Raw genomic sequence first — 18,610 nt, forward strand, 5'->3', positions numbered from 1 at the left:
GAAAAGCTAAAATATCCAAGTTAGAAGCACTTTGAATGTGGTATTGGCACACAATGTTGCGTATATCATGGTCCGAAGGAGAAAGAACTGAACAAGGACTAAGGGGCAAGGACAAGGACAGGACAGGTCATGAAAAAAATAGGAAAAAGAAGAAACACTATGCTTTGCCATCTTATACGGCACTCCGATTGGTTCATATGCTGATAACGGGAAATGAAATAAGAATACGAGGAAGAAGAAGACCAAGGATACAACATATAGAAAGTTACGAAAGAAGAGACGTTATCAAGTTTTAAACCTCATCTCCCAAAGTAGAGAAGATATTCAAAATTTCCAAGGGCCCACTTACCTATCGCTGGGGTGAACAGGATGGAATCGACGATTTAAAGAGTGATTTCCTAAATTTACTGTACTCACACTAGTTCTTTAAGAATGCTTAGAAAGTTGATTTCATAAATCTACGTAGCTAGTTCCACCTCTTGAAGAAGGTGTACTCACCAATAATCCATGCGGGAATGACTTTTCTTAGTTTTGTTATGTAATGCTTTGACAGCGTAAATAAAAATTCGAAAATAATATTTACAAGCTCTTGCATGAATACGTCGTGTTATTTTTTTAAATAAGCCGCGTTCAAGTATCGGCTGGTACAAGCTATATTTTACTCTCAAAATACATTATTTTGTTAATAATAGTTTGTTTTCTGCCTTTCTTGTAGATATCTTAAATTTTATTGGCCAGTGCTTAGTGGAGGCTAGTGTTGGTGAAATATATTTACACTTCTATTTCTTTCTTTTAACTGCGTAGGTTATTCCTGTGGCCATAAAATCGTGGTTTTTGTCGTTGTTAGAACCTTGTAAATATAATCGTAACGTTCATAATGATTTTCGCTGTTTTTCCAAAAGTTTACACATCCTTTCTCTCTTTCTCACTTGCGTGTTGCGTTTATCCCAGTTTTGCTACTGCAAATCACGATTTCTTCCGTACCTACGTTGTGTCATAAACCGAAGCTGGGGAGAACGGTAGACAAAGTATAGATACCGTAAAAATGTAAAAGTGAGCAATTGATCAAATTAAGCTCAGATATTAACAAACTAAAGTTATCTTCTAGTGCAAATCATAAAACCTGGTTAAACTGTGCAGAAAATGTGATAATACTGAATGTAATTTACACAAATTAAAAGAACATCAAAAAGTTACAAGTGAAATAGTAGCTTTTGCTGTATATATTTTCGGCCCTGTTAACTTTTTTTATTTCCACTTTTATCTTTTCTTTATTTTCTTTTAATACTGTACCGTGTGGCACAATTGATAAATTAGGATTTCACTTACTCACAATAACCTTCGACCGGTCAACACCTTCAGAGGTGTTGCAGTTAATAGGATCTCAGGTGTTCCACGTCGGATAATCCCAAGGGTCCGCTGGAGTCCTCTGCTGATAGTAATAAGCGACCGTCTAAGCAGGCACAATTTCTCCTTCCTTTTCAATGATATGGAGCCAGAATTTGTCACAGAAAACTGAGATTACAATCGAATGTTAGGGTGCTAACACATATGTACTAGTCACTTCACTGCTGATTTCTGCACAATATTAGAAAAAATTATTTTACACGGAAGCGTATGAAAATATCGTACAACCACTGATGATAAAAAAAAAATTGTATCTCCCGTATGCAAACGGCGATTTAACTTGCGAAACTCAATCCGTACAATTGGAGCACTCATAAGAGTATAACATGTGTTTACTTTAGAACAAAGCACCCCACTGTTTAATCCTAACAATCGTTTGTAATCTCAGTTTTGTGTGACAAACCCGAAAATAAAATAACAAGATATTTCGATAATACTGAAAATAATAAAAGATAAAAGGGGAAATAAAAGAAGTTAAAATGGCCAAAATATATACAGTAAAAGCTACTTTATCATTTGTAACCTTTTGATGTTCTTTAATTTGTATGAATTAAATTTGGTATTATCATACTTTCTGTAAAGTTTAACCAGGTTTTGTGATTTGCACATGATAATTTTAGGTTGATAATATCTGAGCTTAATTTGATCATTTTTCCATTTTTACGGTATTTATGTTTTGTCTACCGTTCTCCCCAGCTTCGGTTTATGACACAACGTAGGTACGAAAGAAATCGTGATTTGCCGTAGCAAATTTGGGATAAACGCAATAAACAAGTGACAGAAAGAGAGAAGTATGTGTAAAGTTTTGGGAAAAAAGAGAAATTCAATATGAATTTTCCGAATATATATACAAGATTCTAACAACGACAGGAAACACGATTTCATGGCCACAGGAATAATCCGCGCAGTTAAAAGAAATAGAAGTGTAAAGGTATTTCACGAACACTAGCCTCCACTAACCACTGGCCAATAAAATTTAAGATATCTACAAGAAATGCAGAAAACAAATCATTATTAACAAAATAATGCGTTTTGAGAATAAAATATACTTGAATGCGGTTTATTTCAAAAAATAACACGACCTAGTTCGGACGTATTCATGCGAGAGGTTGCGAATACTATTTTCGAAGTTTTGTTTACGCTGCCTGAACATTACATAACAAAGCTAAGAAATGTCATTTCCGCATGAATTATTGGTGAGTACACCTCCTTCAAGAGGTACAACTGGCTTCGTAGATTTACGAAATCAGCGTTTTAATTATCCTTAGAGAACAAGTGTGAATATAGTAAATTAGGGAAATCACTCTTTAAATCGTCGATTCCATCCTGTTCACCACAACTATAAATAGGTGGGCAACATAGAAATTTTGAAACTCTTTTCTACCGTGGGAGATCAGTTTTAAAACTCGATAACATCTCTTCTTCGCAACTGTCTATATGTTGTATGCTTGGTCTTCTTCTTCCTCGTATTCTTATTGCATTTCTCGTTATCAGCATATAAACCAATCGGAGTGCCGTATAAGATGGCAAAGCATAGTGTTTCTTCTTTTTCCTATTTTTTTCATGACCTGTCCTGTCCTTGTCCTTGTCCCTTAGTCCTTGTTCAGTTCTTTCTCTTTCGGTCCATGATATACGCAACATTGTGCGCCAAGGCCACATTCAAAGTACTTCTAACTTGGATATTTTAGCTTTTCTCAATGGAAATCCTCGATTAATTCTACATATATGTAGACGCAACAGTCAGTTCTGAAGATAGTCGATTAAATTTGCCTGACCTTGATCTACAAATCCAATGTCTTTTTTCTGAAGCTAGATGTTAACCCATAAACATATAAAAGCTGTAAAAAAAAACTTAAAAATTAAAATGGAACCGTGGGCAACTATATGGCAGTGTGCAGTTTTATGGCTGATTTGAACATACGCCTTAGAATGTCCACGTACTTAGACAGCGTGCGAGACCCATTTTAAATATTCTCCGTTCGATTCTCCCCCTGGAAATACAGTTTGTTTTTCAGGGAGTTAATCATTGTAAATTATGTTCGCTATTGCAACTAAAAGCAATTCATTCCTTAAAGGAAAGAGAAAAACCCAAAACAGAAAGATGGAGCAGGAGGCAAATGCAGACTCTCTGTGCTTAAGTGTAAAAATTTCGTTGTTCTGTCCATACTTTCTCTGTCTCAGCATGATGCATATTATTATATTCATTTTGTTTGCATTAATTTTCCTCTCTTAGAATTCAACGTGAATGTAGTTTATTAAATCTATCTAGTGAGTCTCTAAGTGATGGCGAAATATTCATTCTTTCTTGCTCCAATTGGAGAAATATACTGGCATGTCATATTTCGGGGCATGCGTGTTGCCATATTCGGTGTCCAGCTATCAGACATAAACTGAAAGAATTCAACTGGAGGAAGGAGCTACTATTTCTTAGAACGCCAGTCTCCCTAAATGTTAGTGGTTAGCTGACTAGGACAAGTAATAAAAAATTAGATTAAAGAGAGATAAGTGAACATTTGAGAAATATTTGGAACAATTTCTATTATGTCGCAATCATCAAAAGATAATGCATATCATGGTAGAAATTGACCAAGAGAGGACAAATTGAAAAAATTATACCGACTATTAAAATTAGGAAAGGGAAAAGGGAATTAAACAAAGAAACGATGAAAATGTTTACAGGTCATGGTTCCTGTAATTCTTATACTAGAAGATTAAATACTTAATATGATCAAACATGTTGCTGCATGGTAGACCAAACGTCGGAAGAAATCAGCGTCGGACTAACCTGGCGGTCAATGGTTTGCGCTTCCTACAAGCAACGGCTTTTGGGTCGAATATAGTGAAATGCCATATTATCGTTTTTCTGAAGTTTGAACCCACAGAGATCAAATAATCAATCTATGTGTCCATATTTTGAATTATATCATATTCAACTTTTCTATTTGGATTTCAGGGCAAAATATGTACATGTTTAAATATCTGGTCCTCTAGTTATATTTTGCACATTTCAAGTTGGTAGCATTGTTGTCCCGGATGTGTAGGCCTGAATCAGAAATATTCGATTAAACTTTCCTATACAAACGAAAAAGTTATAAAATGGCCTTCTGGCAATTTTGATGATTAACTGCGGTACCTGTGTGTCAAGCAGGTGTTTCCAAACCTAGTAACTTATTATGAAATAGTTATCATTTCGCTGCGTTTTACTTATTTAAAATTTTGAGCGTTTAAACGGTCTGCGAGGTATGCAGTAGTTTGTAATAATACTGCATATACAACTGTTGATCATAATGTTTAATAAAAGCACGAATATGAAATAACGTCCCTATTTTACAGTCAATGAACCTTATTAATGATTTTATGTCTACGCGCCTCACAGCTTCTAATTATGACCCTGGTAGAAACGAGAACATCATTGATATTAGAAAAAGCTAATGCAAGTACATGGGATAACGTCAAATGGTAAGATAGAAAATTAATTTCAGACCTTAGCTCAATATATAGTAAAGAATATCGGGAGAAGAAAAAAAAAACAAGGAAAGCAAGAAAAAATCATACATTACTTCAGCACAAATTATAAATCACTATAAACGAAGACGAAATCTTGTTATAAACAAAATTATCTTCTCTCGAAATAACCTGGAACAGGTGAACATCACTTCCGTTTTGTTAGTGTTCGTTATAATACATGTTTGTAATTCCAGATGTTGTTTGGCAATAGAAAAAATGGAAAAGAGATATTCGGAAGAATGAAAAGAAAGCTACGAACAAACTTTTAGATGATATCCTTGTTGATTGCCAGCTGTTTCTTCCTGTTACAAATCCATGTTACTTGCGCTTTATCCTATCGATTTTAACACAATACTGCTTAGAATTAATCGCGAAGAATTCATCCAAATAGTAACATTATATTTTACTGAATAGAAAGAAGAGAGTAGTTTTTTGATTCACTCCCAGCTCTTTTAGGATTTCCATTTTTGTAAAATATATGCTATTAGAGTAATTTTTAAATTCAGAAAATATCTTAACCCTTAACAGGGAACGTTTTTTTGTTCGCTTACAGGAAATGCGTGTCTGTGGGACACGGACATGTATAAAGTAATATATATTTTAAAAAACGTATGTGTAACGTAGAACAATGAAACATTATATTTTGTACTTCGAGCAAAATATGATAAACAAGAATTACATATATTAATTCTGTTTTATTGGAATATAAATTCGGAAAATATTTCAATATCTAAATAAAAATAACACTTAAATTTAAAAACTGACAAATTTTAAATCACTATAATTCTACACATTACTACCCTGTAAATATGCTATTTGTCCACATATAGCTACCCTGTGCAAATGTGCTATTTGTCCAAAAGAGCTTGGAAACGTTTAACGAACATGGTAGCTTTAAATAGAGGTCGTCCCAAAGTGTCTTGAAAATGGTGAATACATCTCTTCGTATCCTGATTTGCAAATAGAACACAATATTACGAGAGCAATAAGGGCTTTATTTTCAGATAGGTCAGTAGATCTGTAGTTTGAATTTGCTCTAATTTACTTCAAATTTGTTTCGATTTTCTTCCAACTTCATATTGAAATCTCCTGAATTATATCATCATCCCACAAGGTAGACAGGATTTTTTTTTCAGATTTCTTACATGGGTGATTATACCAGGCATCCCTCTGACTATGTTTTGATGAAGAACCCTTCGGTTTTTTAGTGGTTCATTTCAATTCCAAACAAATCTGCTTTTTCCTCTGTATCTAAAGCCTTCGTTATCACATGCAACTTGACTAGGGCTGCTCACATAGACACTTCTGTTACTACTTGAGCTCACACCTGGCACGGTATCAGAATTGGTATCGCCCTCACTGTCAGTAGGTAATTTTTGACTTTCAGGAAAAAAATAGGCGTCTCAGTCAGAATCTACTGAAGACAATAATATAAATTCTTTCTGTAATTTCAGCATTTTTGGAATTTTTGCCGTGAAATAAGGATCTGCTGTACTTACAGTTTTCTTCTTAAATTTCTTTCTCGAGGTACTAGGTCTATATTTTGCAAATACATAAAATCTCATACAAACAAAATAGTTTGTTTCAAGAGCTCTATAGCTTCTATTTCATGTTAAATAAAAGTAAACCACAAAAATTTTTGAAAGCAAAACTATCTTCGGGAAATGTGTACCTACCAGACACCGTAAGTTTTCTAAAATCATCGATAAATGTTCACTCAGACATGAACGCCAACAATGGACTACTGCGACACACATACAACTAAATAATGTAAAGGTACCAAGGGAACCGATATATTGAGTGAATCAGTGTTGCCAATGTAAAAATGAAATGAAGTCTTTGAGTTTTACGTCCAACGATTATGCCGGTGAGGCTAAAGGAGACGGTGATAATGAATAATGAATGAAATGGTGGAATGAAGAAAGTGGGAGGAAACGGGACAACCTCGAGAAAACCCACGGACGCGGTGTTTGTACACCACAAAGTTCACTTGGCGGGGGCTGGAATCGAACCCGGGACACAAAGCACCAGAGGTGAACGCTCTACCGCTGAGCCACCGCGGCCCCAGTGTTGCCAATGTAATACAAAGAAAAAACCTAGATGTCTGAAATACACATATTTCCTTTTAAAGGTTAAAAAGTAGAAGGAAACGAAAAAAAAAGATTGAGTTTAAACTTCAGGGACGATGCAATATTTAAAATGCATTTTCGTAACCTACTGAGTTATAACTAACCACCAAAAAAAAAAAAAAAAAAAAACGAAGGAAATAGACAATTACAAGGATGAAAAAGGCATTACGCAAGTGCCCGAGATAAGACTGTAAGTAGTCAACAAAAACGGAGAATGCAGGCTAAAATCTTAAAAGAAAACAATAGTACAAATTAAAGAAATCCAAGTTTGTTAATGGAAATTCTTGTAAAGGGTGATGCACAAGCTTAAAAACGACACACATGCCTGTATCCTATGACCTTTGAGCCATCAGCAAGTGCAAATCGAGCAAAAGTCAATTTCATTTGAAACATAAAATCTAACTTTAATTTTTAAGGCTTCACTCGTGAACTTCCTGATTTTATATGGAATAGCTCAGCGTTTACAACTTTAAGAGCAAAAATAAAGACCTGTCCAAAAGGGCAGTATGAACTATGGGAAAAGCTATCCATACACACAAGCACTGACAAAATGATAGAAATCTCATATCTTGGTGGAATTCAGTCTAAAATGGTGTGAAAAAATATTAAAAATTGAGAAAAGATTAAATTATATACGTGGAAACACAAAATATATCAGAAAACTGATACTGAAGTAAACTCTATACCATTAGCTCCATAACCTTTTCGTCTGTCTTGGTTCGTTGTACTCTCACGTTCCTGCACTTTCGATTGGATTATAGAATATATTCCCCCGTGTAAGAAATATAATAAAAGTGGAAAATAATTTTTCTTAAAGCAGTTTAAATCTCTGTCTCATAAAAACTTGGACTCAACCATCATTATGCTTTACTAATGTAAACCGTAAATTCAAGAATGAAATGCAGCTTATACGATATAGTTTTCTATCATACTAAGAAATTTTGTTCGAAAGGCGAGATGTACTTAATAATATCGTATTTATGATATTCTTAATATGGACTCTAAAAGGGCTAATTTCTAAATAAATAAATAACGCTTCGCTGGCATTTTATGAGTACATCTCATTAACCCACAATGAAATTTTACTTAACATGACTCTGAAATGAATCTAAATAATAATGATGATCTATACAGAAGTTCTACATTTGTATGTAGAAGAACGAAAAGTCGTTTATAAAATACCCTTTTCAACAGTACAACGAGAACATTATCTGATAAAATGTTGCTGCCCCATAACAAAAATTGAAACTAACGTTACTTAGAAATCGATTTGTAGTCATAATGACCACCCCCCTTTAAAGGGAACCCAAAAGGAAGAAACCGACGTCGGGCACATTTTTTTAAAAATATTAAGATACTATTTTGTCAAAAAAGATACTTTGCATAGTTATTTTGTATTGATAAATCTATTCTTAATATTCTATTTTAAGGCTGTTCTTAAATAAAAAATACAAAATCCTGCTGGACTTGTATCTATGGCCATTCTCACTTATGTCCAAAATCTAAAACCAGAGTAACAACATTTATTTAACTCACCTAATAAGAAAGACGTGATCTCAAATTACATTCACTGCAGTTAGAAGCGAAATAACTGGCAATAGCTCTTAAAGTTTGAAAAATGTTAAAAATAGAATGGTTTGGAAATTTTTCATGCTTTGTAACTGAGATATTCTTACGTTCCTTTATATTGTCAAATAAGATCTAAATTCATTTCACTCGCCTAAAAGAAATGAAACGATCTCAAATTACATCATCCGCAGAGTAGGAGCCGTTCTGATCACGAAGTTTCAAACAAGTTTAATGCTAGGATCAAAATTTCTTTGATTGTTTGTCGGTACGGACATTAATACTTCCTTCGTCATAAAAAAAAAATCTCGCGAGCTACTTGCCTCTTCTACTACGAATAACTAGATGTCAAATGCATACTTCTACGATAGGCTCAGAGCAGCGCAAATAAAAAAAAAGAATCGAATTGGAAATTTCTTGTAATAAAACGAATGGAGACTTTCTTTGTAGTCACCACCTAGCACAAATCCAAATCTGTTAAATTTAACTACTAAAAATGAAAGGAACTAAGTTATTTATTCAGTAAAGATGGTTGTAGAATAGTTGCCACGAATGTCGCCATGAAACAAAAATTCAATTACCCGCTCACCGCATTCCACACATACAAGCAGACAGAATATATGACGCCACAGTAAGAGAGTACGGTATGACTATACAGAGACACCCAGTGAGAAAAATATGAACTACCACCAATCTGTTTACAGTTCATGGTTTTACTAATAGATGACTGAATCTCTTTTCATATTTTGTGCGATGTAACGCCTGATGCGCAAAGTAACCTCGTGTTACGGTAGCTAGTTACCACTGTAAGCGAAATGAAATATTAAAGTTCAATGTGCAAATCATGACACAAAACTAGAAAAACGTTTGGGAAGGAAGGAAGTCATTTAACTAAGGAATTACGTTCCTAATATATTGTGTTAATTTGGAACACAAATATAAAAGCAAAGAAAGCATTTCAGGATGTTACCTATAAAATACTTAGGAACGTACAAGAACACATTCAACACGTAAAACATGTAAGTTTAACCAAAATACAGAATTTTGCGCTATCCTCGTTTACTAACATTCTGCGTAATGCCCTAATCTGTATAGCAATCTTATTTTTACCGGCTATCTAGCACATGCTGGTTAGCGTTATTTGTACAATAATTCACATATCATGTACGTTCACTAAACCCCTCAAGTGATTATATATTGAGAAATTTAGGTCCATACTCTAGAAATGATTCCTGGGAATGTAAAAAGGCGACTTCCTTGAAAGAAATGAGTGCAGCTATGAAATGGTTTGATGCATGGACCTCTACAATTAGTGAACATAAATTGATGATTAAAATATTCTCTATCTTGTCTATTGACACATTTGAGCTAAATTCTAAGTAAAGACACAAACGTCCATAGTTTTTGTTCCAATATAATACATTCCACGTTTAAATTTGGAAAATATTAGGATAAATACCATTCTCACGATTTCTCATTTTATATAATTCTCTATATAAATAAAACAATATTGTCGAGCACCCATATTTTAAATATGTGCAACAATAAGTGAGAAGTGTGTAATCAATAATAAAGAAATAATTAGTTTATCAAGATCTGAACTACATAAGATTTGTATGAGTCATATCGATCTTATTTTTATTTGGTATACAGCTTGTCTATCTGTGCCATACAATTTCCTAATTGTAGGTTACTAACTTACGTTCGAGATATCTCCCATACCTGAATATTTCTCGTGAAGTATTGCTTTTAACCAAAAAAGTTTCCGAACGCATGTAACCGTATTATCAATCTGAGCCAATTAGTATATGAAAAATTGAACATTACCTTCCTGGGCGAAATGAATTTAAACTTTTTGTTGTTAATTGTTGGGAGTCATTAGAGTTCGACGCGCAAGTCTCCTGAACCACTATTTTTCTAGGCGTTTCTATAGTCCTTTCAAATTCAGAATCTTCTTCTACTGCTAATTCTGAATTCATCCTATCAACGTTTAGTTTCACATCCAAAGAACACATAGCTGTATCCTTGCCCATTGTTTCCTCTCCTTCCGTTGTGGATAATATTAACTCTTTCTTGTCAGTCATCAGTTCGTATGTCCACCCTTTCCCTTCGAGTGGATCTTCCTGAGGTAAGTCAAAAGCAATTTCTTCTTTGCACATCAATTCCAACTTAACAGACGCCTCACCAGCCATTGTGAATTGAAATATAATAAGAATTTAACACTGTTCTTATACTTCCCGTATATTTTATGTTGCCAGTGTTCATGAAATGATTTACAAGAACGTTCACACAAGCAACTTTATATTTAAAATCATCTTCTGCAGTTTCTTATACCTTAGCCTCGATCACTCTCTCGGCAATTGTCTGTTTGTTTGTAGCAGCCGGAAGAAAGTGAAATGGAACCCGTTTTAGCCAGAGTGATTTAGTTCAGATTTCGTTCAAGTGAGATCTTTTGTCGCTAGTGTAGCTCACTCTCACATACCGCTATTCTCGTGTTTCAGAACGTATCCATCCATCTTTATCGTTTTAGCGGGAATAGCAAATCCTGTATTTCTGTATGCCATTGCGGTTTGATTGACTGTCGAACTCCCGTTGCGTATACTTATTTTATTTAATATACGTGCTATTATTGCTTCAAGTGCTACTTTTGATTGTGACTTCTTCCGCGACTTAAGATAGTTAGTGCGAACAATTTAATATTTTAACACAATTTTTCCACTTGGGAACAATAACTGGTCGTGGTTTTTGTGTGTATGTGTAAGCATCTCGTGGAATAAAACGTTGATTTTCGGTGCCATTTGATAATAGTCACTACCATCACTCACGCACCTACTGTAACTATTGGAGAGAAGCTTACAAGTTAGAGTTCTCTTGCCCCAAACACTACGCATTTCCCCCAGCACAACCCAGGGCTGATCTTAAGAAGCACGTGCGCTGTCATTGTCTTTAATGTTGCCGTACTTCCGTGACCTTTCATAAACAACAAAATTCACCATTAAAAAAAACAATGAATGGAAGATAAAAGAAAGGGACAATAGAGGGAAGTAGCAACGTTGATTTTCAGGTAACGGGGTCATAAACCTCTAAGAAATAAGTCAAAGAACAGAAGGGAAGGTTTTGAGGACTTTCCAGATTCCATGACAAAAGCATCTTTAACACTGCAGTTGTCGCGCGTTCTACTATTGTAGAACAGTTGTTTTGTTTTAGAATCCTGAGCAATTGGCAACACGCTCTACCTTGAGCGGTTATGTACCTTTCTCCGAACACCTTCTCTACATTCGAGTCAATTTTCAGCGCTTGTTCTTGCCCCTGCTCAGATTTGTTCCAAGATTTCATAAGTGTTCTACTATTGTAGATCGCGCGACTATTGGCGTACAAGTCTGTTTCGTATTTGTGATTTATTTCGTTTTATATTTTCACGTTATTTTTATGGAATACGTGTTTATAATATATGAAATATCAGTGCTTGACAGAGAACAAGTTAGTCTTTAGTTAGAAGAGGCAGAAAGTGACTGTGAAAGTGCATTTCGGATTAATGACATGTAGGAGCTCGAGGAAGATTTTGATGAAGAAAAAGTTGAGTGCAGTGATGCCGAATATGTAAGAGGCAATATACGGGAAGAAAAAAAAAGAAAAAAACATTCCAGTATAAGCCTGTGTTGAAGTCATTCATCTTGCTGCATCACCTTCTCTCGATACACGTGCGTTTTATATCGGTAGAGAGAAGAAAGTAAAACCTTCTCGCAGGTATGTAGATCCCATAATGCCAAGTAACGCCATTTGAATATAATACCAGCTTTTCATAGGTTTGGCCCACAAGGCATATTTTTATGTCTAATTGATGAATTAACGAACAAACGTAGCTGGCGTTAATGCTATTAATATATTTACAGCAAATAAAAATAATGAGAATGTCAGACGAAAGAATTTTCTCCATGATCTAGGTTTTGATATAGGTTGATAAAACCAGCAATAAGCCAACGTTTAGCCGTGGAATCTTTGCCAAGCGAGCTTTGACGCAGAGGAAGACTTCTGTTTGCCTTCAGTGAAGGTGTTCCATTACCAAAAGACTGAGAGTCTGGGTTTGGAAAATGTTTCCTTTGTGGCCATTCTCGCAACAAGTCAACAACTAAAAACTTTTGGAAAATGCCAGAGATGGATGGGTGTGCCCAGACCAGCTGAAAAGCTTGTGTGACGATTGCTTGGAGTAGGCAGTCATTCAAAAAGAGTACATCAAATCATTCTACCTGTACGATGTATAATAGAAAAATATTTATGTTGTTATATGACACTTATACCGAAACAATTGTTCGATTTTCAGTTCAACATTGTTATATATTAAATACCAAATGTTTCTTTCTGTCAATGTCCTTGTATTAATCAAATACAATAATTTTAAAATATTTTAAAACGTGTATAATACCATAACTAACATAACCAAGATCGAATATCGCTTAAAATTATATCGTTATAGAAAAATATTTATGTTCTACAATAGTAGAACGCGCGACCACTCACGTAAAGGTGGAGGGCGCGACCAACGCAGTGTTAACTGTGTCTGCTAGTATACCAGGTCAGCCAAACACAGCCCTTGTAAGGAGATGATAATTCCACTATGATACGCCAGGTGGCAGCACCGAATCGAAAATGGGTGGGTATAAAGCGAATAACCTTCTGTAATTCTAGCAAGTACCTAGGTATATAGTACTACGCAAGGGCTCCCATTTCTCTGTATATTTGGAGGGGGCACTCACACGCAGAAGATATATATATATATATATATATATATACATATATATATATATATATATATATATATATATATATATATATATATATATATATATATATATATATATATATATATATATATGTATGTATATGAGGACGTTACGACAAATTTCATTCAAATTATGCCAAATATTACATATTCATAAATACACTAGGGGGCCGTCGGATTCGAATCCTTCACTTTGATAATCTGAGCCGTGGTACTCATGATCGAACTGATTATCTTTACGTGGTGACGTATCAATATGCAATTGTCGCAATTTATCAATATGTTTCTGTCGTACTAATAATTCACAATTTACTCTCTCTAATCTATGAATTTCCTGAGTAATATCTTGATCATGTTCGAATTTTACGATAACAGCGGGCAATGTCTCAAAATGCTCCATTATCATTTCAACAGTAGCTTTATGGTGTTCACTGAAACTTTCTAAGGATTGTTCGGTTCCATTTGACCGTTCACTGTTAAGTTTTAGAATTTGCCGTTGCGCTTGTAACTTCTTCACGTATTTCACCTGTCTTTTCTGCGAGTTCCTATACATATCCGTTTAATTCGCGTAGGGCACATTCCTGTCTATTCATACAAAAACTAACAATCTCGCATTTTCTGTCTGTGAGCACCTGGTGTTCTTCTATTTTCTCTACTTGGTCTTTTAGCCCTTGCAATTCCTCTTTCAAGGTATCAATATCACGCTGTTTGGCGTCGGTGGTTTGCCTACACTCTATCTCTACCGCTTGTATGGATGCCTGTAATTGCCCAAGACTTTTCCTATATTCTTCGCTAAGTGATTCGATGCGTTTGGTTAGGCTAGCTAATTCCAAACGTATTTCAGTAATCGTATTATTGAATTCAGTAATCAGTAATCGTACTACTCAAACCATGAAGTCTACTTTCTAATTCAACTCAATTCTACGTCCACTCCTTCGCTTATTTGGTTATGCACTGTTTACATTCATTTGCTGATTCTGTTATTAACTGTTTGCATTCGCCTTTAATTTGCCTACTCATTCTCTATTGGTTTCAATTTTATGTTCTAAACGTTCACTGTTATTTTCTAGTTTCTGCTCTAATTTAGCAGACTGCATCTCTAACAATGCTTGGATTTGTTCTAATGTAATTCTACTCTCTATATTTATTTAAGTTACAAACAACTAATTCAAAATATAAAAGTGAAAAATACGAATGCCTAACCTCAACAACAAAGTGTAAACAAACAACTTTCTGAAACTGATCTGTCATTATTTCAATTGCACAAAACCTTCTCTGTTTTGACACTTCTCAAAACTTATTAATTGTCTTATTACCTATTTAAAAACTTAAACATTGAAACTGTCCGGAGGTTTTTCTTCTGAGTGGTCACAAATTCCATAAAATATAAATTGTGAAAACAGAGTCGGCAGATAATCGACATACAGCGGACGGAACGACCTGTGAAAATGATGGTTGTAAAGACGTCGAAACGTTGACGGCGTGCAGACCATATAAAAGGTAAATGTATGAAAAGAAATGTAGTAAAGGGACTGCACGTAAACGGTATATGAGAAGTAAATTTTTAAAATTAAATTACAAGTACGAGAGAATCCTTGACAAACATTTTGGAATAAGACGGCAAACAGGGGACGGGCGACCTCGAAAAATGTTGTCGGAAAGGAGCCAAAACGCTGTCGGCGTGCCGACAAGTAAAGGAGTCGATAGAAGGTCGGCAAAAAGCGGACGGACCGACCTTGGAAAGGTGTTCGGGCAGGGGCCGAGCTGCCTTTGCCGCTGAAGAGCCTCATTGGAGAAATCGTAGTCTGGTCACGCTGCATGTATGTTCGGTTCGCGTCCTTCATTTGTCACATGGTGATGCAGTGTGGAAGAGGTTCGTTAATTCTTATAGTCAAGTGAAGGTAAGTTTACAAGTGGGGAAAATGTTTCTGATAAAAATATTCATTAATTGGCAACTGTACCAAGTTGCTGCTTAAGCAAATATCATGAAAAATGATTTGTAAGTGCCTATGGTGGGGAAGACGACGAATAAACTAAATTTTACCAGGTAATAGCATTCCATGTGCAACATGAAAAATCGTGGCCTTAGAAGTGGAAGAGTTATATACATGTGGTGAGTTCATGTAATACCGTGTACTATTCATATACATTTCAAATTGTAATAAATACTATATGTTGTGTTTCATATGTTAATTGTTGCTGCGCATGAAAAAGATGCGATTATAGTATGTTCCCGCGCACTGGCGTCTCCACCATGTAAAATTTGGAGGGGGCATAAAAGAAAGCGGTTTAAATGGTACTACCTAGCCAAATATGTGTATTAACTTCGATTCTATTTGTTACCCTTCTGCTTATTTCACCGACCCCCTAACGTATATCAAGAACTCGATTGCGATTGTAGGGAGCGCAGTGGCTTAGTGGTAGAGTTCCCTGGTTCGATATACCTTCACTAAATAGAATGGAAATCCTAGAAACAATGTTCATAAATAGTGGATTCTATTAGGGTCTTAACTTGTGGAGGATAGAAGGGCAACTTCTCCCCAGGGTAGCTTCCCGCCGTTCGAGGGGGATCCAATTGAAGACAAATATTTTAAACCATATACGACGCGAACATGAAATTATAAATGAAGTATCAAACCGGTTCACTATATTACATAAACAAAGCAGCACAAACAAAAAGGAGTCGTGGGCCAATTTCAGTTTTAAAAAACTCCGTATTAGTAGTTGACCTAGAAGTTATATTTATTCGTACGGCTTTGAGATATGTCAATATTGTCCCTTAATTAATTTGTCATGTATGGAACAGGCCCCGAGGAATAACTATCGGACCCCACCTCTTCAGCTTGGGGTCCCTGGTTCGATCCCAGCCATCGCCACGTGAACTTTGTGATGGACAAGCCCTGATTATCTTTGTCCATTGTAATTTTTTTAGGAACTGGGGGACGCCGTACATATTTTTTGGAGGTTGGGGACGGCATTCGGCACACTTTTACCGCTAATATGAAGGAAAACTGAACAATTTATATTCAATGAAAATGTGTTAACATATTAGCGGACTTTCACAGAGGACTTTCTATTAGATATTGCTTGATTTATACCTCGAATTGGAATATATTGTCTATACTATTTGATTTTCAATTATTGCACAATTTTTTCTGTTACGAAATTCGTCTGACTAGCATAGGGTGACCAGGCGTACTAATTTTCGCAATACAGTAATGTTTTTAAAGAGCTGTGCTGTGTGTTGTGTAGACGTACAGTGCTACGAAATGCTAAAAACGTGGCCAAAATTCAAAATCGCTTTCAGAGTGAACAAAAATGGGCATGCTGTGGTTTTTGACTTCACTGATCACGTACTTGATATCAAAACTGAAATCTTCAAAATGGTGGATCCAATATGGCGGATCAAATTTTGCGGAAGAGTAGAATTTATTTTCATGCTTTGAAACAAGTGCTTGTATTGAGGTCTCTAAAGAAAAATACATTATATACAGTATTTTCAATCACTGCATGAACGTTTTCTTCTGCTCCGGGTTCAATTTGATTACTTTCAATAGTATCTTGCACCTCCTCCTGCTTTGACCAGATGCTATTTCGATGTTTTAAGCGTGCACACATTTCTTCGATAGTGCCTTCATTTGGAAATCTTTGAGTTTTACGTCCTACGGTTATGCTGGTTAGGTTGAAGGAGAAGATGATGATGAGAAATGAATGAAATGGTGGAATGAAGAAAGTGGAAGAACCCCGAGAAAAACATGCACACTGTGTTTGTCCACCACAAAGTTCATATGGCGCGAGTTGGGATCGAACCAGGGACCCCATTCACCAGAGGTGAACGCTCTATCTCTGAGCACCCGCGGCTTCTCCGTTCATTTGGATCAAAAGCCTGAACAAAGGTGTTTTTTCTGGTTAACTGGCCTCTGTATGCAGATCTTGTCTTAAAAGACGCTAAAGTCTTTCAGTGATTCAGTCATAATTAAATGTTGCACATATAAACCGACACAAACACCTTAAATGTAGTCTTCGCAGCAGCAGAGAACATTTATCAATAAACTTTTTTCACCCATGTGAAAAGCAGGAACAAATGTTTGAGTAATGTGGAAGAACAAAACTTGTAGTGTTAGTTATACCTTCACTAAATAAAGTGAAAATACTAGAAATAATGTTCATAAATAGTGGATTCTATTAGGGTCTTAACTTGTGGGGTGCAGGAGGGCAATTTCTCCCCAGGGTAGCTTCCCGCCGCCGTTCGAGGGGGATCCAATTGAAGACAAATATTTTTAATCCATATACTATACGAACATGAAATTATAAATGAAGTATCAAACCGGTACACTATATTACATAAACAAAACAGCACAAACAAATATGAGTCGTAGGCCAATTTCAGTTAAAAAATAACTCCCTATTAGTAGTAGCCCTAGAAGTTATATTTATTCGTACGGCTTTGAGATACGTCAATATTGTCCCTTAATTAATTTGTCATGTATGGAACAGGCCCAGAGGAATAATTATCGGCCCCGCAGAAGTTGCCGTGCAGGAGGGTCCACAGGCTCCGGGAGGCCCACAAAGAGCAAGAGAAAGATGGAAAAAGGAGCTATTTTCGAATTTTGAGGGAGGACCCACGGGATGTTTTTCTAGTGGGCACAAATATTAATGCTTACCACCCCCTTCCCGAAAAAATTCTAAGTTACGGCGGTGGGCTGTATTGATGTTCAATTCACCATACGAATTCAGATCAGTCGTTTCTTCAGAAAAATATTCCGGGGTGCACTGCTAGTGGTATTCTATTTATTATTATGTTATAGACGTATTTCCGAATTCCCTTAAGAGAAACACGTAACACACAGTATGATCTAGACTTTTAATAGTTCAACGTTCTCTGTTCTACCGGCTTCCTAAACTAATACAACGAGATGTCGCATACACCCATTGACATATTTAATTCTGAATCTGCATATAACTCTGCACTACGACGTCATTTCAGTGGATAAAGTTTAGTCAGCTATTGCCTACCTTTCTTGTTATTATTTACAAGTTGTTATTTTTATTATTATTATTGCTATTGTCATTATATTATTATTATTGTTGTTATTATTATCATTATTATTTTTATTATTAATAGTAATAATGATAATAATAATAAATGTTCGAACAAGTCGTTATTGTTATTTAAAATGGTTTAATAATGTTATTTATTATTTCAACCTAAATTGGTAAA

General features: G+C 35.4%; 1 protein-coding gene across 1 annotated transcript in view; it reads right to left on the reverse strand.

Annotated features, from left to right (window-relative positions):
• LOC145690875 (uncharacterized) overlaps nt 1-11,028 on the reverse strand; it is a 33,262-nt gene extending 22,234 nt beyond the window's left edge. The window contains exon 1 of the mRNA XM_081766275.1: nt 10,437-11,028. Coding sequence (XP_081622401.1) covers nt 10,437-10,801 — 365 coding nt within the window. The 5' untranslated portion in view covers nt 10,802-11,028. The remainder of the gene's footprint in view (nt 1-10,436) is intronic.
• Between the last annotated feature and the right edge of the window lie 7,582 nt (nt 11,029-18,610).

The sequence above is a fragment of the Thermobia domestica genome, chromosome 7, assembly GCF_964235325.1.
Source record: "Thermobia domestica chromosome 7, izTheDome1.hap1.1, whole genome shotgun sequence".
NCBI lineage: Eukaryota > Metazoa > Arthropoda > Insecta > Zygentoma > Lepismatidae > Thermobia > Thermobia domestica.